General features: G+C 33.8%; 1 protein-coding gene across 3 annotated transcripts in view; it reads right to left on the reverse strand.

Annotated features, from left to right (window-relative positions):
- CPED1 (cadherin like and PC-esterase domain containing 1) overlaps window positions 1-21,452 on the reverse strand; it is a 255,487-nt gene that overhangs the window by 135,865 nt on the left and 98,170 nt on the right. For all 3 annotated transcript variants that reach the window (XM_039860843.1, XM_039860839.1, XM_039860840.1), the window contains 4 exons: window positions 3,265-3,407; window positions 2,444-2,516; window positions 1,138-1,305; window positions 147-251 (listed from right to left, as the gene is read on the reverse strand). In XM_039860843.1, coding sequence (XP_039716777.1) covers window positions 147-251; window positions 1,138-1,305; window positions 2,444-2,516; window positions 3,265-3,407 — 489 coding nt within the window. The remainder of the gene's footprint in view (window positions 1-146; window positions 252-1,137; window positions 1,306-2,443; window positions 2,517-3,264; window positions 3,408-21,452) is intronic.

Genomic DNA, 21,452 nt, shown 5'->3' on the forward strand with positions numbered 1-21,452 from the left:
TGTCTGAAAAGAGGAAGGGAGCTTACAAAGATTTCTGTTTCTTAAAGAAATATCTTCACCTAGGTTGAAGTCAAAATCAAGTAGTTTATGGCTGATCTACTATAATCACAGTTATCAAGAGGAATCAAATGTCACTTTTGTTTTACCAATTGGAATTGTCCCAAACTCCCAAGTTCCTTTATGAAAGTCATAATTGAGTTAATCTCCTCTAAAGACAGGCATTGATTTACTTCCTTTTGATAGTTTTCACCCTATAATAAGAGAGGAAAAGAAAAACAACTTTTTAAGCAATTGTTGCAAAATCAAACCACATTTAGACCAGTTGCTGCTTAATTCATAAACCAATCAAGTTTTGAACTCTATAAATAAACAACTGAGCTAATTAATGATAAATAATACATAGCAACTTCAATTTGTAACAGCGATATCTGAATATAAGAGAACTTCATATCTGACAAAGAGGACCTGAATGAAATCCCTCAACAGTGCTTCTCTAGTAAGGTTGGAGAGATGAGCCCATGAGGGCAGAATGTGTGTGGCAGTTTGGGTATGTAGAGTCCCCTTTAGCCTTCAGGTACTAGAGGTCGGAGCATATATAGAGAGAACATTCCTGCACTAGTAATCTGTACAGATTTTTTGAGGCACTAAGAAAACTTGTATTAATATACCATAAAATTAACCAGTGCTACTCTGAAGCACTGCACCCTAATCATAAGCATGTAACCGAAGATGCCAACCAGATGTGAATACTTAAAAAAATTGGTATTATAACTTAAGCCTCTTGAAGTCAATCTGGAACACTCACTGCTAGAATAGACTGCCTCCAAAAAGTCCTAGTATTCCTTTTAAAGTAAGTATTCTATAAAATATAATATCCATATACATTCCTTAAGAATTAGGAAATGCTTTACTTCATTTTCAACCCATAATTTTATCATAATCAGTCACTCACATACTTAGTTGACACAAAAATAATATTGGTCCTCAGGTCAGAAAAATATTCAGAAGTGTAATATAATTGATATAAATTAATTTTAAATAAATTATTAAGTTGCTTAACTACACAATACAGGAAATGGCTTCTTGTAAAGAACGACTTGAAAAAAAAAGCTCATCGGTACAAAAATATGCACTTACCTTAAATACACTTAACCTATAAAGTCTCTGAACTATCTCAGAGAATATGGAAAGAGAAGATTCATTAGAGAAGAGAAAACTGAAAGTGTCTTTTAGAAGGAATTCTTCTGTGTTTTGGTCCTCAAAATCCATATTATCATCATCTTGAAATTTTAAGTGCTCATGCACCTGTGAAAAAGCAAAAACACAGCCAACATTTTTATTATCTTGCTTTTAATAAGATGGTTATCACTTCTAAAGCATGATTCATTTTCTGTTGTATTGTAGATCAGAACTGACATCTAGTGGTCTTTTTGGAGGTCAACAGTTTCATAAGATGTAAGTAATGTTCTTTTGAATTTACATACGATTCTTTATAAGAAAATTAACTAAATGAATTATAAAGTCACATTAGTTTAGCTTGAAACTCTTGTCAAAGAATTCATGTTCACGTAAGATAATATGTAACATTTCTGAACAATAAATTTTGGAGAGCATAATACAAATTATTGTATGTGCAGAAAACAAATAAATGACCATTAAAAGACATAGAGTCATAAAGTTTCAAAATTTTATGGATAAATCTTTGAACTGTTCAACCAAATGTCTGTCACACATAATGTAATCATCTCCTTGTATAAAAGTTTGAAAAATGCTGTATGAAGTTGAATTCTGATTGCACATAATTTTATTATCTTCCCTTCTTCCTACTCCATATCCCAAAATAAAGCTTTCTATAGACTAATTCAATTAATTGTTTTTTAATCTTCTTGTCACTAAGGATTATTTTAGATTAAAAATGTTGGAGGAGATGATTTAAATGAGTGATTTGAGAGGAAGTAAAAGAATTAGAATGTACAAAACATACTCTTCAGTTTATACACAGTTATACTAGAAAAATCATATATTTCAAAAATTCTTGTGGCCAACTTTAAACTAAATATGTATATGTAAAGAATAAGAGTTATCTTTTTATAAACCCATGTGAATAAGCTGGGTAATCTATTTTATATTATCTAAATGTCTGTTTTTCTACATTAACACATACTTAGATTTATGCCACATTTATTTCATAAACAGTGGTTGTACTATAGAAAAAAATCCATGCTTGTTCCATAGGGATGCATCATAGGGATTGGGACTCAAATCGTAGATTATCTACATACTGGTTAATTCTCTGAACCACCATAAATATAAATAAGCCTTTAGTAACCTTAATGCAAGCTGCTATTTACTGATTGGTTACTCTGAATAAAAAGAACATACATGCGCACACACATCCTTCAGTAAAAGATGGAAGCTCACCTGAGGCCTTCGGCACACTCACCTGGAGCACTACAGGGGATCTGAAACTGCCATAACCAATATCAAAAGTTAAAAGTTGAAAACATAATCTGCATCTGAAATAAAAACATGAGGTAACATAAAAATATATCCTTTTTTGCTACATTTACTCTATTATTTGGTGTTATACTATTAATAGTTATTATAGTTAAATCTCAAGGTCTGTACTAATTATAAAGAGCAGTGGCTTGGATAATCTAAAACTACATGCAGTTTATTTTGGGATTTGGAATCTGTTTTGTTCCCTATGGAAAATACAAATACATGTAAAGTATTCATAATACATTAAACTAAACGATGAAGTTACTCTATGAAAATCTAAATGTGGAAAAGAAAACTCTCCTAAATGCCAGGCGTTCTTAGTCACATATAAAGCATGATAAAGCTTAATTGAGTCACCTCCCTTTTTTGATAGACTAGCCCTAGGCGGGGAAAAATTAGATTATATTCAGGTAAAGAGGAGTTATTGTATTTTGTTAATAAAGTCTATAAATAAAAATATACCTAGTCAATGGTAAATATATATGATAGAAATAGCTGAGCTTGCAAGGGGTTACAATTAAAAATTAATTTAAATAACTGCTTTGTTACTTGTCACCACTATTTAGATACTAATATGTCTATAATGTGCTCTGATGTTTTAGGATCTATAAATTAGGAAACACTTTTGGGAGTTCACATTTGTATACTGACATAACATTTTCCAAGTAGCACCTACATGTGATAATTAAGATATATTGTCACTAACGATTAATTTTTAGAAGGTAGTTTTTTTCTTTTTTTAACATTAAAATTTATTTTTACCTATCAAAAGCCTTTGGTCCCAGAGTAGATGTTTCACTGAACACTTCAGCTGCTAGCAGAAGTTTGCTAATTGCTTCCTTCATATTATCAAAAGTCTGAAGAGGAGAACCAGCTCTCAGGAATGTATCAAAAAAGGTTTGAAGCTGTGAACAAAATAAAGAATTTATATGTTGAAACAACATCTCAATTTGTCTCTCTATCATTTCCAAGGCAACCAATTTGAAAGATTCCTTTAGGTTATCTCTCTTTATCACACTCCAAAGAATCTCCTTAAGAAGGAAACTTTGATAATTTAAGATATATATATTGTATATATTATATACAGAAAGAGTATATAATATACTGAAAGTAGACTATATAATTAATATAGATTATATACATAATGTATTATATGTACATATTATATACATTATAAAATATATTACAAGCTTTCCAATAGAATATGGGGTGCTGCTATATCTTATAATTTCAATTACTTTAGAGGTGCTTCCTTCATTCTTTTCTCTTTTCATGGCATCTAATCAAGAAAAGTGAAGTGGAATTGTAACAGCACTTGTGATTTGAACTTCCAAATTTCTATGTGACTCGACTAGGTGAATCTGGACTGGCAACTCAGTTCTCCAAATTTTTGTGTCTCCTTTAAAATAGGTTAACACCTACCAAGAAGAGTGTTATGAAACTAGATTATTTGAAAACCACTGAAATGTATGAAATTCACATCTAAACTTTTCATTATTATCACTTTTCTGTACATATCAGAACAAAATAATTATATCAAAGTTGCTTCTTCACAGCATTCTGCTATGGGAGATCTAGCCAACTACTGAAGAATCTAACAGATTCTCAATGTCCTCCTAATACTGTAATTAAAGTTTTCACATAGAGAGAGATGATAAGGCAATATTGCAAGAGGGGAATGAAGCTCAGGCTTCTTGGAAACACTACAGTTAGTATCACAAATGGCTATTAAATATTAAATATTAAATATAATCATTACACATAAACTAAACAATAAAGTTAATATTAAATATTAAAACAATTGCAACAACAAAACTACTTCTCTAGGACACTTAGCATAAAAGTTCAAGTTAAAAATTTTTTTAAGTATATAAAAAAAATCTCATATTGATTCATAGACTTTGGATAAACATACCCTTTCAAAGATGAAGAACAAAAAATATTTTTTGAAAAAACATAAAGCAGGTATTCTATTCATGTTTTGGAAGAACAGACTAAATCTTTCTGAACTGCTTGAGATTGCAAAGGGAAAAACTTTTGTTGCTATGATAATGAAGGAGAGATATTGGCACAAACCATCTGAGGGAAGCGGTAAATGTATCTTTTAAATACACACACACACACACACACACACACAATTCATCTAAGAGAATAAACACTGACTTCATAAACTTTTACCAACTGAAAAACAGAAACCTAATGAGACATACACTTTAAGACCCTATGAACAGGTCATTAGCTTTGGCAATTGGGATATTTTTCCATTTCTCTAAGGAAAATGGATGTAATAATTATACAATCAAAAGAAAACAAATTAATGCTAATATTGAAACTGTTAACACCCTTGAGTCAAAATAGAGTAACAATATGTTTTTCCAAATAAAAGTAACTCATCCTATTTCACTCAGTTCACCATATTATGTAGAAGGAGTTACTGATGATGTTATTGCATTTTCCCATTTGGTTATGAGATTATATTCTCCAAGGAAAAAATAATAAGCAAATTAATGTCTTAGGCTTATAGTTATTCTTCTACTGTGGAAATGATTATTTCTAAATTCCTGATTGTAACAGCGAGCTGCCAGTACATGAATCCAGTTCCTTTCAAACCAACTTTCATGAGAATTTTACCACACAGAAAGCATTGTGCTTTGAGCACAGTGCTAATGCTATAGACTCTAGAGGCAAAAAATCCCAGGCCAATACTTAGTGCATACTAGCTCTTTTTATTAATTAAAACGAGACAAGTCCACAGAGCCATTTAAAAGAAATTTCAATTAAAAGTGATTGTTGAATCCAGATTCTCTTAATGCAATGCATGATTTGAGAAAATCAAATTGCCTCTGAGAATTCAAACATTTGTGACACCAACCAAGGAAGAACATTTAAAAAGTTTATGTCAAGCCTTCAATAGATTCTGTTTTAAAAAGAGAGAATAATGCTGCAGTGAACATAGGAGTGCATATATCTTTTTGAGTCAGTGTTCTCATTTTCTTTGGATAAATATCCAGAAGCAGAATTGCTGGGTCATATAATAGTTCTATTTTCAGTTTTTTGAAGAATCTCCATACTGTTTTCCATAGGGGATGTACCAGTTTGCAGTCCCCCCACATTGTATAACTGAAACTAATATAACCACAATAAGATTGTATACCAACTACACATAGATAAAAAAAAAAAAGATTAAAAAAGAGAGAGAGAATAAAGAGGCATAATGGTTGAATGGACCCCTCTAGTTGTTTGCCTCTCAACAGAAATGAAAGAGCAGAACTGAAGGACCCAAATAACTGGCTTTTCTCCCATCTCCCTAAGAACTCGACCTGCTAAGAGAAGGAAAAACATCAGCTGACAACCATGAAAGCAGAGGACCAGAGCGGAGCCGCCTTTATAAAGGGAAGTGTGAAGACAGAAGGGAGAAGCGGTGCTGAAAAAGCACGATTTGAAACGGAGCGACTTGTTTTATTTTTGTGCTAGTTCTCCTCCCAATTTCTGTCTCTGTGTATATTCCCTATCTCATTGCTCAGATTTTAATTTATTTAAGCCCTTGACTTCAAAGAAAGTTCTAGAGGAGTGACCTCTTCTATTTAAGTCATACGGTATAAGTGGCAAGCAAAACTATCTATGCTAGAAATGAAAGTAGAACCATGCAAGTGCTTAATAGGTGTTTGTAAAACATTATCACTTTCAATAGATCACTCAGAGAGTGCGCAATATTTCTGTTAGTTTTCATAATTAACCCATTTAGACTAAGTGGAAGACTTCTTTGAGTATTACAATTTGTTGCATGAATTTGTATTTCCTTGGTCAATTACTTGAGTTCTGTGCATCTCATTGTGCTCAGATGTGTAGAGAACTGTGCTTAATGATCTCGTCAGACAATGTCAAATCTAAACTTATTCAATATTAATTCCATTTAGAATCGTATGAACCTGAAAAACACATTTCGCCCAGGAGCTTTCTTAACTCACGCACAAATACCTAAAGGAGCACCTTCACCTTCATTGTTAATTTAAAACAATCAAGCCATGAACTCAAATATCAAAAAGAATGGCCTTTTTCTAGACTAAGACTTTTAATCAACATTTTTGAGTTACATAAATAAATAAGAATATAAGATCCCAAGGACATCACTGCCTTGGCAGTTTGGTAGAAATTTTTAAAATATTAAAACTTTTAACATGACATGAAACTATTTAATAAACTATAATTTTTCCTCCAGTGTAAAAATGAAATACAAATTTAGTGCAAAATAAATTATGTAGAATATGACCTTGAAAGAGCATGGTTGTCAAACTAAGCAGTTAAAGCGTCACTGTTTGTTTGTACTTATGTAAAATATAAGCCATAACCCAGTAAGGTATTTATATTTCTAATATCTTTTATATCTATCCATTCAAGCAACCTATTGAAATTTACATAGATGGATCAAAATTAGCAATTAAAATGAAAGGACAAGAGAAACTGAGAACTTGAAAATATTCATAGAAAAACTTCAGTTATGTCTTTGATATCTTAAAACAATACCAAGGTGTCCTTATACCATCTCATTCCTCCACCCCACCTCACAAAGCCCCTCACATACTAAATTCTAGGCTTTGCCTTACTGTGTCCCTTTATACTCCCAAAAGACCTTGGACAAATTGCTCTCAAAAACAACATGTGTCATTCTGTGTTAAATTTGTTGATTTTCTCGTCTGCTCTTTAGTAGAGAGCTTTTAGAGTAGAAACTGTACCATTTTATTTTTTGAGGGCCAATACCTAATGCAGAGTAGATATTGCATAAATACTGTTGAATAAATAAACCTAAGTATAACAATACAGAAACCACAGACTTTGGTAAGAGAAAGAGTTTATGGAAACTTCTGGATACCACAGTTTTTTCTTTAGAACAACATGTTTCTTTCTTGTTTCCATCTTTTTAGAGAAGGAGGATATGCATTTTTCTGGTGCCTTATAATAAAGTTTTTGAAAAATAGAAGCTAGGATAGAAAGATTCAAGAGGATTTTTGACATAAATTTTAATCTAATAGTTAAAATGAAGAATGAAAGATTAACCAATATTAAAGGGTTTTTTTGTAAGTCATGTTCTTGATTAACTGGGAAACTATAAGAGAAAATTGGTATTTCAATATTTTAAAATTTAAGTAGTGTGTAATAACATTGTACTTTACTAAAAGTTACTGGAATTTCTCTCAGAATTATTGTGTAATAGAAAATTTATCATCTTCTCACAATAAACAAGATAAAATCATTTTGCACCAACAATCATATGAAAAGATGGTCAATCCATTAAGATAGCTGGTATCAAAAAAAAAAAAAACCATAAAATATTAAGAGTGACAAGGATGTGAAGAAATAGGAATACTTGGGCACTATTGGTGGGAATGTTAAATGGTTCAGCTGCTATCCAAAACAGTAGGGAGGCCCCTCAAAAAATCAAAATTAGAATTACCATGTGGTCCAGTAATTCAATTTCTAGTATATAGCCAAAAAAATTGAAAACAGGATTTCAAAGAGATATTTACACACCCTTGTTCATTGCAGTATTATTTGCAATAGCCAAAAGGTACAAACAACTCAAGTATCATCTGTGGATGAGTGGACAAACAAAATGTGGTACATACATACAATAAGATATTATTCAGCCTTGAAAAGGAAGGATGTGGAATGAGGTCAGAAACATGGCAGAGTGAGAGATGTCCCCAGATCTCTCCTCTTGAAACGACAATAAGCTGAACATCTTAAAAAAAAAAAAAAACACCCAAACTGCACACCAGCAAGTCTGAGCATGGGATCTGTGCATAAGAGCTACCACAGGTCAGTACCCCGGATATCAGATGGTGGACTGGGAGAAGTAAAGAAGCTGCCTCTCACAGCCACCAGAGCTCCCTGTAGGGGGAAGGGAGGGGACAAGGTGTGGCAAGTTCACTAAACAGCCCTGCCTGGGAGAGCTGTGGGCTTCATGTGGCTAGCAGCAGGGCCAACTCATTAGGACAGAAAGCAGAGAAGCAGGGATGACAGAGAAGTGGGGATGGCAGAGAAACAACTGTTGATTTTTACCAGCCGCAGTTGCAAAACCGAGGCTGAGCTGCAGCTCCCATCCCCCAAGACACAGGGCTCCTCCTACCATAGCCTCCAAGACCAAATCTGAGCAAACACTACCAAAACTGTCACTAACATTGACAGGGACTGAACCTGAGGGTAGCAAGCATGATTGAATATCTATAAGGGAAAAAAAAGGTATTGATAAGGTTTTATAAAAAGCAGGGATCTAAGAGGCTTAGCGTCACCTACTGGAAACCAAGAGAAAAATGCCTTCTTTGCAACAGGCTAAAGAGAGACCTTTATATAATAAATCTTCTTTTTGGAAAAAATGCAGAATACACTTCCATTAATGCCCAGGCTGAGAAATAGTCCATTAAACACCATGAATAACCAAGGTGACAAGGCAGCTCAGAAAGAAAGAGAAAAATCTCCAGAAAATAAGCTTACAGACATAGAAATATGTGACTTAAATGACAGAGAATTCAGGATGGTACTTCTGAAAAAACTCAGTGACATCCAAAACAATTCATATCAACAATTTCAGGAATTGAAAAAACAACTAGATGAGCAGAATGGGTTCTTTAGCAAAGAGATTGAAACCCTCAAAAAGAACCGAAGAGAACTTCTGGAGATTAAAAATAAAACACTGCAAGAGATGAAAAATGAAATAGTAAGCTTGGGAAATAGAGTCAACCAAATGAAGGAAAGGATCAGGGATATCAAAGACAGAAATCAAGAAATAAATCAGAAGAAAGAAGAGAAAAACCGAAGAATGAAAAAGAATGAAAGAGAAATACAAGAACTAGTTGATACCATCAGGAGAGGAAACATAAGAATAATGGGCATTATTGAAGGCGAGGAAAAGGAGCAGAGATTAGAAAGCATTTTCAGACATATAGTGGACAAGAATTTCCAAATCTAAGGAATAAGCTGAAGCTTAGAATTCAGCAAGTCAACAAAACACTCAATTATCTCAACCCAAAAAGGCCTTCACCAAGACACAATGCATTAAAATTATAAAAAGTCAATGACAAAGACAGAATTCTCAGGGCACTCAGGGAAAAGATGGTAACCTATAAAGGAAAACCCATTAGATTATCATTGGACTTCTCAGCACAAACCCTACTAGCCAGAAAACAGTGTAATCAAATATTCAAACTATTAAATGAAAGGAACCAGCCAAGAATAATGTATCCAGCTAAGCTCTCCTTTAGATATGAAGGAGAAATAAATACCTTTCCAGACATACAAAAATTGAGAGAATTTCCACTACAAGGCCTGCATTACAGGAAATACTGAAAAGAGTCAGCTCACCTAAAACAAAATTACCAAAATGCATAATTAGGAGTAAAGTGACTAGCAGGCTGATAGAAGCAGGGGAGTGCAATCGTTACTAAAAATAGAGCATTATAAGCTTAAAAATAAGAAGAGATTTGCTATAGCAAGATAGTAATGAATGTTTCACATACATAGGGACAAACTGAGACAACGATGACTGAAAAGGGGAGGATTTACAGATCAAATTTACAAAGGGGAATGAAGATAAGGCACACGCAGAGGAAAATGGATGACTGTATGTGTGTGCGTGTGTGTGTGTGTGCATACATATATATAAAACTATCCTTTACATATTTATAATGGTAACTGTACACAAAAGATTCAGAACTGAAGCATATAACATAAAACAGAAAGAACCAGAGGGAAAAAACCAAAAAGCCAATCAAAATAAAGAAAACACAAGGACAAGGAAACAATGGAAACACTGAACTACCAGAAAGCAAAGATAAAATGGTTATAAAAAGACCTCGTATTTCAATAATCATCCTAAATGTAAATGGACTGAACTCACCAATAAAAAGGCACAGAGTTGCAGAATAGATCAAAAAACAAAACCCAACCATATGCTGCCTCCAGGAGACACATCTCAGCTCCAAAGACAAATATAGACTCAGGTGAAAGGGCAGAAAATGATATTTCAAGCAAATGGTATTCAGAGAAAAGCGAGAGTAGCAGCACTAATATCAGACAAAATAGACTACAAAATAAAAATAAAAAAAGGTAAAGAAAGATACTGAGGGACATTACATAATGTTAAAGAAATCATGCACCAAGAAGACATAACACTTATTAATATCCATGCTCCCAATCAGGGATCCCCAAAATATGTAAAGCAATTACTTACAGAACTAAAAGGAGAAACAGACCAAAATACTATCATAGTAGGAGACCTATATAGCCCACTGTCGGATATGGACAGATCATCCAAACAGAAAATCAATAAGGAAATAACATCCTTAAATGACACATTAGACTAACTGGACATAATTGATATTTACAGAGCCTTCCATCCCAAAACAGCTGCTTACATATTCTTCTCTAGTGCACATAGAACATTCTCAAGAATTGACCACATACTGGGACAGAGATAGCCTCAACAAATATAAGAGGGTTGAAATCATACCAACCATATTCTCTGATCATAATGCTTTGAAACTAGATTTCTTTTGTAATGATAATCAACTGTAAGAAGAAAGCGGGAAAACCCACAAACATATGGAGATTAGACAACATGCTACTGAAAAATAACTGGGTCAGAGAAGATATAAAAAGAGAGATCAAAAGATACATAGAATCGAATGATAATGATAGTACAACATATCAAAACTTTTGGGACACCACAAAAGCGGTCATAAGAGGAAACTTCATATCATTACAGGCCTATCTCCAAAAACAAGAACAAGCCCAAATAAATTAACACTTCCTCTTCAGCAGAAGGAAAGATATCATCAAAATCAGAGCAGAAATAAATGAAATTGAAAATAAAAATAAAAAAACAATAGAAAAAATAAATACAACAAAGAGCTGGTTCTTTGAGAAAGTTAATAAAATTGACAATCCCCTGGCTGGACTCACTAAAGAAACAAAGAAAGGACACAAATAAACAAAATCAGGGATGAAAGAGGGGAAATTACGACAGACACCACAGAAATACAAAGGATCATACAAGAATACTATGAAGAAGTATATAACACCAAATTTAATAACTTAGAGGAAATGGACCAGTTCTTAGAAGAATACAGCCTTTCTAGACTGAATCAAGAAGTACTGGAAACTCTAAATAGACTGATCGGCAGTATGGAAATAGAAACAATCATCAAAAACCTACCAAAAAGTAAAAGTCCAAGACCAGAGGGCTTCACCAGTGAATTCTACCAAACATTCAAAGAACGTTTAATGCCTATTCTTCTCAAACTTCCAAAAAATGGAAGAGGAAGTAATACTTCCCAACACATTTTATGAGGCCAGTAATACTCTGATACCAAAACCTGGTAAAGATAACACACACAAAAAAAACTACAGACCAATATGTCTCATAAACACAGATGCAAAAATCCTAAATAAGATAGTAGCGAACCGAATACAGCAACATATTAAAAATATTAGACACCACAATCAAGTGGGCTTCATCCCAGGAGCACAGGGATGGTTCAACATACACAAATCAATTAATGTGATACACCACATAAACAAATTAAAAAATAAGAATCACATGATCATATCAATAGATGCAGAAAAAGCCTTCAACAAGATACAGCATCCATTTATGATCAGAACAATTAACAACATCGGTATAGAAGGAAAGTACTTTAACATAATAAAGGCCATATATAACAAACCCTCAGTCAATATTATACTTAATGGTGAAAAACTAAAAACCTTCTCTCTAAGATCCGGAGCAAGACAAGGCTGTCCACTATCACCACTGTTATTCAATATAACATTGGAGGTCCTAGCAAGTGCAATCAGACAAGAGAAAGATATAAAAGGTATCCAAATAGGAAACAAAGAAGTCAAACTGTCACTATTTGAGGATGATAGGATTCTCTATATAGAACACCCTAAAGACTTCACAAGAACACTACTAGAAACAATAAGCAAATACAGTAAAGTCTCTGGATACAAAATCAATGTTCAAAAATCCATAGCATACTCTAATAATGAAGTGTCAGAAAAAGAAATGGAAAAAATCATTCCTTTTGCAATTGCAACAAAAAGAATCAAGTACGTAGGAATAAATCTAATGAAATATGTGAAGGACTATATAATGAAAACTCCAAGTCTTTAACAAAAGAAATCTAAGAAGATACAAAGAAATGGAAAGATATTCCGTGTTCTTGGATTGCAAGAATCAACATAGTTAAAATGACCATATTACCTAAAGCATTATACAGATTTAATGCAATCTCCATCAAAATCTCATTGGCATTTTTTAAAGAAATAGAACAAAACAATCATCAGATTTGTATAGAAGCACAGAAGACCCCGAATTGCCAAAGCTGTCCTGAGGAAAAAAAATAAGGCTGGAGGCATCACTCTGCCCAACTTCAAATTATACTATAAAGCGACAGTAATCAAAATGGCATGGTATTGGCAGGAAAATAGACACACGGACCAGTGGAACAGAATCGAGAGTCCAGAAGTAAACCCATATTTATATGGGAAAATAATTTTCCACAAAAAAGCCAAAAATATACAGTGGAGAAAGGAAAGCCTCTTCCATAAATGGTGCTGGGAAAACTGGAAAGCCACCTGCAAAAGAATGAAACTAGACTATTGTCTATCACCACACACCAAAATTTACTCAAAATGGATTAAGGTCCTGAATATAAGACCTGAAACAATAAAATGCATAGAAGAAAACATAGGAACAAAACTCAAGGACCTTGGGCTTAAAGAGGATTTTATGAATTTGACCTCAAAGGCAAGGGAAGTAAGAGCAAAAATAAATGAATGAGACTACGTCAAACTAAAAAGTTCTGCTCAGCAAAAGAAACCATCAACAAGGTAAAGAGACAACCATCTGAATGGGAAGATATATTTGCAAGCAACACCTCCGATAAGGGCCCAATATCTGAAATATACAAAGAACTCATATGACTCAATAACAACAACAAAAACAAACAATCCAATCAAAAAATGGGCAGAGGACCTGAACAGACACTTCTCCCTAGAGGACATACAAATGGCCAACAAATATATGAAAAGATGCTCAACATTGCTAGCTACTAGGGAAATGCAAATCAAAACCACAATGAGATATCATCTCACACCTGTTAGAATAGCCATAATCAATAGGACAAGTAATAACAAATGTTGGAGAGGATGTGGAGAAAATGGAACCCTCATACGCTGCTGATGGGACTGCAAATTGGTACAGCCACTATGGAAAGCGGTATGGAGGTTCCTCAAAAAACTAGAATTGGCCTACCATATGATGCAGCAATCCCTCTACTGGGTATTTACCCCCAAAGACTTGAAAACCCATATCCAAAAAGATATTTGCACAGCCATGTTCATAGCAGCATTATTCACTGTGGCCAGGACATGGAAGCTACCAAAATGTCCTATGATAGATGACTGGCTAAAGAAGCTGTGGTACATATATACAATGGAACATTGCTCAGCCATAAGAAGACATGAAATACTGCCATTTGTGACAACCTGGATGGACCTTGAGATAATCGTGCTAAGCGAAATAAGCCAGACAGAAAAAGTTGAAAATCACATGATATCACTTTTATGTGGGATATAGACCTACAAGCAACAAATGAACAGGACAAACAAACACAGTCACAGACATTGACAATAGACTAGTGGTTACCATAGGGAAGGGAGGAGGAGGGAAGTAGATGGGATAAAAGGGGTCAAATATGTGGTGAAAGAAAGAAATCGAACTATGGGAGGTGAACACACAGTCTAAATATATACATGCCTTACTGTTCAAATATACAGCTGAAACCTATCAGGTTTCGTTAACCAATGTCATCATAAAAAACAAACAAACAAACAAATAAATAAGTAAATAAATAATAAATAAAAACAAAAGGTAGAACGTCCTGACACGTACTAAATTGTGAATAAACCTTGAAGATATTATGCCAAGTGAAATAATATACTCAAAAAAGATACTATATGATTCTATTTACATGGGATATCTAGAATAGTCAAATTTATAGAAACAATAGAATGGTAGTTGCCAGTGTCTCGAGTGGGAGGGAAATGTGAAGTTATTGTTTAATGGGTATATAATTTCAGTTTTGCAAAGAGTTCTGGAGATTAGTTGCACAGCAATGTAAATATATTTAATACTACTGAACTGTATATTTCAAAATGGTTAAGATGGTAAATTTTATGACATATATTTAAGTACATACATATCCACAATTTAAAATGTTTAAAAGGAATTTTGCAGTTTTCACAGCCTCACTTTCTCCAACAGCCAGGTAAAACACTTGCTAATTTTGTATCACCAAAGACCAAAAGAGCACTTCTTTACAAAACAAACAAACAAAAACCGTCCTTCACTCCATTTCTCAGCTCCTGCAAATTGTGGAAATAATCTCTGTCTCCTCTTAGTCACTGTTTTATCCACAAAGAGTCTTTTCTCCTTGAAGTTTTTGTTGTTTTGTTTAGAATGAGAAATATCACACAGCAGGCTTGAATACTGATAGGAATTATCCAGAAGAGAGTCTAAATTAACGGTAGGACACAAAGTCTAGAGAATGATCTTTGCAGGTTGTAGTCAATGCTTAAAAAGAAATATCACTTTAGAGCTCAGACTCAGTTTTATCGATGGGTAGAACTAAAGGAGCTCAATTAAATAAATGAAATCCAAGATTCTATGTTCTTTGTCCAAATTAAAGGAAAACAAGGATGCATTTAAATCTACCTATTTTTAATATAGCTGAAATATGTGTCTTTTGTTCTTGATTGATATTATTCTGCCTTTTACAGACTCAACAGGGATCGCTCTGTCTGACTCTGACCTAACTATCCTCTCACCAAGACTCTTGAAAAACTCTTAAAAAGTATCCAAAGAAATCTGGATACCTCAGAATTTTATACCAATATAATATATTTTATCTGTGAAAGTTGTTTTTTTATTTAAATTCTCAATAAAAAAATGTCTTTATAAATTTAAGTTTATAAATTTCAGTTACCACATGGCTCTAAGTTTTAAAAAATATTTTTTCTTTCAAAAACTTCATGATTACAACTACCAGTCATACTCAATTGGTCAGAGCAATAGAAATATATTATAAATTCTATTAAATAATTTCTAAAATAAACAAGTAAATTTATATTGAAAGTGCACCCCTAAGATGAATATAATTTCTTTTTATTCAATTAGTTTGTATACCCGTGGAGAGTATATTACTTTTTACTAGAACGAGAAGAGTTCAGTATCAATATTAATACTTTTAATGTAAACATAGAGAAAACTTGTTAACATAAATACATAGATGTAAATGGAACAATTTAGTTAAAACAACACTTAGCTCTTTGAACTCCCTCCAAGATATATGAAAAAAACCACACGGTGATTTATCATGAAATATTTAATTTTGTTAAAAACCAAAAACAAGTTGAGTTGTGAAGGATTTACTACTTTGCAATTAGCATCCTTCACTTTCTCTAATGAAAGTCATATTTAAATTAGTCTGTTTTGGGGTTATTTGTGGCTTTATTGCAGAATTTTTTCACAGCAATCATCATCATAATATTAGGAGGCATGAGAGCGAGGTCTTTTGAAGAGCAGAGGGGTGTCTGTGAAAGGGATGGGGAAAGAAGAACCTGCTTCAGAAATGTCCTCTCAGCAAGATCAAATTTTAGCAAGGCGTACACATAAAAGATGAAGCTGGAAACCATCCACTTGTTTGTGAACCCTTTGGTGAGTTGTGATGGATCCCTGGAGGCACATGACACCTGCCTGAGGATCGCAACTCTGGATGTGTCCAGCCCAGAGGGACACCCGTGCCGCATGCACACACGTGAGCACACATGAGCAGGCTGTGGCCAATGAGGCACTACTGAACGTCTGGATTTTAGAAAGAAGTCTTTTTGGTGTTTTAGGGGAAATCTGATATTTAAAAATAGAAGAAAAAGAGGAAAAAAGACTTGAGAAAGGAAGAAAAATGACTAAACACCAAACCTACGTACTGATGTAATTTTTTTTTCATTTAGTACACAATGTGGCATTTGAATATAATTCTGTGTTGTATTTAATAATGATCATTAACCTTAGCCAAGCTGAGACCACGTGCCAGATGCTGTGCATTCTTCATGCATTGTTTTGTTTATATTCACAGCAATGCTAAGGTTGATACTCATTATCCCCATTTCATAGATGGAGAATCTGAGGTTTCAGAACACAAGTAATTTGCCTAAGGTCATAGCCAGGAGGTAACCGGTATGGGTGTTGAACCCAGTAAGCCCAGTGGCAAGGCTCCAGCATTTCCTCTGTCACTGTGCCTTTCATTGTCCTAGTTTAGGAATGTGGATGGACCATGAAACACAGAAGAATGGTTATCGTGTTTTTATTATCATGGAAAATGTGTTTGAAACTGTTGCAATTGTGAGCACATGACCTTATGCTCATACATCTAAAATATCAATTTAACAACTTGAGCATTTATGTAGCTTAATTACCTTTGGCAAAAACTAAAAATATTTCTCTGTAACTTAAATCAAATTGCCTGGATCAAGAACAAATTCTGTGTTAAGTCAAATGACTTAAGAACATAAATATTCTCATCATTTGTTTTAGCTCATTGAAAATTGGCTTCCTTTAGGGTAAACCATGAAAAAACTGACTTAATTGACTGAACCTAAATTAGGATAGTTTTTACTCATTCTCTGGAATTAGATCAAACCTCCAATATTTAAATAACTTTTATGCTTCCAGTGACATAATTTTATTCATTTATACTTCTTAAGCTTTAAAGCATACATTAAACTTGGAAATTCCTAGTAATTTAATCAGTTTTACAGTTGAAAACTTAAAATTCTCCCTCGTATATACCAAAGAATTGATCAGAAGCAAGGTGTGGGAATACAAAAGGCTGTGAATAGCATAAAAATTTAATTATTTGCTCTAAAGGGTAGAGCCTTGATTGCATTATATTCAACCTTCTCAGAAAATTGGCAGGTTATCTTTATTGCCCCTTCTGAAATCTCTCAGTGACATATAAAGGAGCAGAGAAATGTAACAGTAAAGAGCAAAAGTTAAAGTTGTAAAGATTTTATCATTGGACTTTGTGTATAATGTCTACCAATTTTCTTTACGTGAATGTCATTGTTAAAGTAGGCCACAACTATTTTCATTAAAGTTAAAACGCAGACATTCTTCAAGCCTCCAAAAAAAATAATAATAAGTTCTGACAGCTTGTTTTGAGAATTTTCTATATTTTATTGTCTTGAATAGAAAATGACATTGAAATCTGGTAATATTTCTAACGGGTAATATTTGTAACAGGTAGCACAAAAATTTGCAAACAGGGATGCATTTGGCAGGAAGATACCTATCTCAAAATCTATAAACACTCTCATATGAGTAAGAAACAAAAAGGGGAACTATTTTTCATTTACATTTTGCATATTTTATGCAGGGTATCTATTTTAGGCTTTTCTAAGTTTCATGGTCAATCACAAAAGAAATATATTCATTATAAAAATAATGGATTCTGGTTGTACAATAAAAAAAAATACAGCAATTTGTCCTAATTTATGAGGTCTGTAGTGTTAAAGTCTGTTGAATCCATAGATTTATTACAACCTTCTGCTATTTTTCTACACTTCTCTCACATCACTTACCTCATACCTCTCTTTTACCACTATTCAAACAAAACTCACTTTTTTATATAGGGTGATTTAAATGAACATTTAATTGTTATACATAATTTAAAAGTTCATGATTTAATATTTTAATTACATATATTGCTATTTAGCCCAAACCAGTGTTTTCCCATTGTGATCCTGAATACTGATTTCTGATTTCCCTGCCCCAAAGCACTTTCTCTTTCATTCCTGTCGGAGTCATACCTATGAAGCACAGTTCAAGTCATGTCAGTCCTCCCGGATGCATGGATCTTGCCTTGTCGCACTGGGAAGTGAGAGCAACTACTTAGTTATTCTCTTCTTGTTTTAGAAGTGAGAGAATACCTCTGTTGGAAATGGCAGGAGGGAGAGGGAATGGGAAGGGGAAAGGCAGGGAGAGAAAGTAAATGGGCAAAGAAACACCAAGTTCCCACAGTGGAACTTTTCTGTGTAGGACCCTCAGGCAGGATATGGAGCAAAGAAGGTTGAAAGACCAGGCAAATGGGTAGAAACCACATAACTGGGTAAGCTTCTGTGAGATCAGGAGCCTGTCTCTCTCTCCACTTTCTCATTTCACATTTCTCTGTCCCACGCCCTTCTATCTGATCTACCTCAGGAAATGGCATCACCATTCAAATAGCTATCTTCCTTCTCAACTCATCAACAATTCTTGTTTCTACCTTCAAAAGGTATACACTCATCTCCTTTAAACCATCATCCCGCCAACTAGTCCAAGCTACCATCCTCCTCACCTGGACACCTGAATAGCCTTGTCACTGATTTCTCTGCCTCCACTCACAATCCTCTTTGACTCACGCCCCCTACACACAGCAGCAGAGTGTGCTTGGAAAGCTCAATCAAATTATAACATTCCCTCATTCACTGTCTTTCAGTGGTTTCCCTTTGCTTATGGGAAAAAAAATCCAAATTCATTACTTTGCCTCTCAGCCCTGTGTGATCTGGCTCTCACCTTTCCCTCCACCTCCTCTCTACTATTCCCCTTTTGTTTAACACGATACACTTTATCTGTATTTCATCTACCATTTCATACGAGGATAAACTCCATAAAGGCAGGGACTTTGTCTTATTTATTACTTCGTCACTGGAATCTAACACAATGTCTAGCGTGTGGGAAGTGCTCAGTAAATTTTTGTAAGAGTGAAAACCCATATTTTACTATTTCTATTTTACAGATAGAGAAAGTGGTTCAGAGAGCTTGAAAGACTTGCCCGAAGTTATACAGCTGGTTCAAGAACTTTCCTACTGCACATCCATCCCAAGACCCCTAGAGGTCATGCCTGAGAACTTTCCCTTGTAGTCTTCTCTATCCAGCACTACAGATCCAGTTCTAGTGATTTTATTTCTTTCACTTTTAAAGTACAATTGGATATTTGCTTATCACTCAGACTGAGAGAATGTCATCATTGTCCTATTCATATTTTAAATCACATTTCTTTTCACTTTGACAGTACCTATTTGAAAGCATGAAAATGAAATCTATTTCCTTAGCATAATGTTTTTCTTCTGTGACCTCTGAGTTTAGAGTAATGATTTTACCCTCTGTGACTTGAATATATTTTATTTATGTAAATGATTTAAGTAATCAAGCTCATGGGGAAAATCTCATACTTTTCAAATACATCTGGAATAAAAATGTCTGGTAGAAATCATTTTGGTACAGTATATTTTTAAGCTGGTAGAGGAGGCTGTGCTACCTGGAACTATTGGATTCTGCAAGACTAGATACTAGGCATGGAGAAGCTAATTCAAAGGGTTTGTCACACGGCATATGAATATACATATATATAAATACAGGTAGACCTGGGACTTCTCTCCTGTTTGCAGTTCTTTCTCCAAAGTTTAAAGACCCGCTTCATGGAGCTTCTAAAAACTGGTTTCATAAATGTAGCCGTGGGGTGAGAAGACAAGTTATGAGACAAAGCAGACACAGGGGTGGGTATGGGAATACTCTATGTCAGTAAGTGAGGAAGTCAGAGAATGGCTGCCTTACAGGCAGATGCTCCATTAAGACAGAATTAACAAAAGCAATGAAATTGATCTGAATATCACAGTAGATATAGAATACAGCACGATGTATGTGTGCAGAATCTTGAGAAAGAATCCCTGTTGGTATGCCTTAGTAGCACTCAGAGAAAAAAATAAAATTTTTCAGTTCCATATTACAATATTAAGGCATTTACATAAGTCAGAGGAATTCGAGTTAACAGGATATTTAAGGTTCAAGTTGAAATTCAATAGAAGTACACACAAAATATAATGGATAAAAGTAATACATTTTTGAATACTAAGTCTAATGTTAGTGCTAAGTTTACAGTAATTTAAAAACTATGCATCACAAAATTATCTTAAATGTTCAATGACTGACAAATGCTGAAGACATTTCAAATAATTTTGTGGCCTAGGTAATCGAAAATCCACTGAGGATTTATCACTATTAAGAATTTCTACTTAGCATTATAGCCTTCCTACCACAGCATGAATAATCAAGTAACATTTAAAAAATAAATATGTATAATCCGATGAAAGAAAAAGGTCAAAGCTTTGCCGTTGAAACATTTCTGCCTTTTTTCCTTTCACGGTTGAACAGTTCAGGCTATTGGTGCAATACCTAAACCAACCACTTGGGGGCAATACAGTATTTTGTTTTGCTTTATCTCATGGCTATGTAGGTTTCCTTGGTGACAAAAGATTGCTGTTCCTTTCAAATTTGAAAACACGCTTTATATATGAGAAGGAAAAGCCTGTATTTCATTTTAAACTTGCAATGCATAAATCATGTAAGACAAACGTAAGTCAGATTTTTTTCCTGAAGGGAGCAAAAGTTTGTCTTCTTTTAGCAGACAAATCAATTTTACCTAGTTGGCACATTTGCAGATATTTTATATTTAGAATTTGTCACAGTCTTTGAATAGATCAAAGAATAAAGAAAATTTTTAATAAAAATGTTTAAAATGACAAACATAATAAGTTTTGAAATGTACTAGTGGAAAATAATTTTGTTTCATACCAAAAGAAAAAAATATATAAATATCATCTGTCTTCTCCACTGGGTACATATTTTTTAATTAACTTAAGTGTTAAAGTAATGAATTTTGGGAGACATTCCTGCCATTGTCTTCACTGTTATTACTGTGCATTCACATACCACTTTGTAAAGGAGTTATTTTATTACTAATGATTCTTTTCAGCATTTTGATGCGTGGAGTCTCTGTTCAAAGCCACTTCTT

Source organism: Pteropus medius, unplaced genomic scaffold (genome assembly GCF_902729225.1).
Source record: "Pteropus medius unplaced genomic scaffold, Ma_sr-lr_union100, whole genome shotgun sequence".
Classification (NCBI taxonomy): Eukaryota; Metazoa; Chordata; class Mammalia; order Chiroptera; family Pteropodidae; genus Pteropus; species Pteropus medius.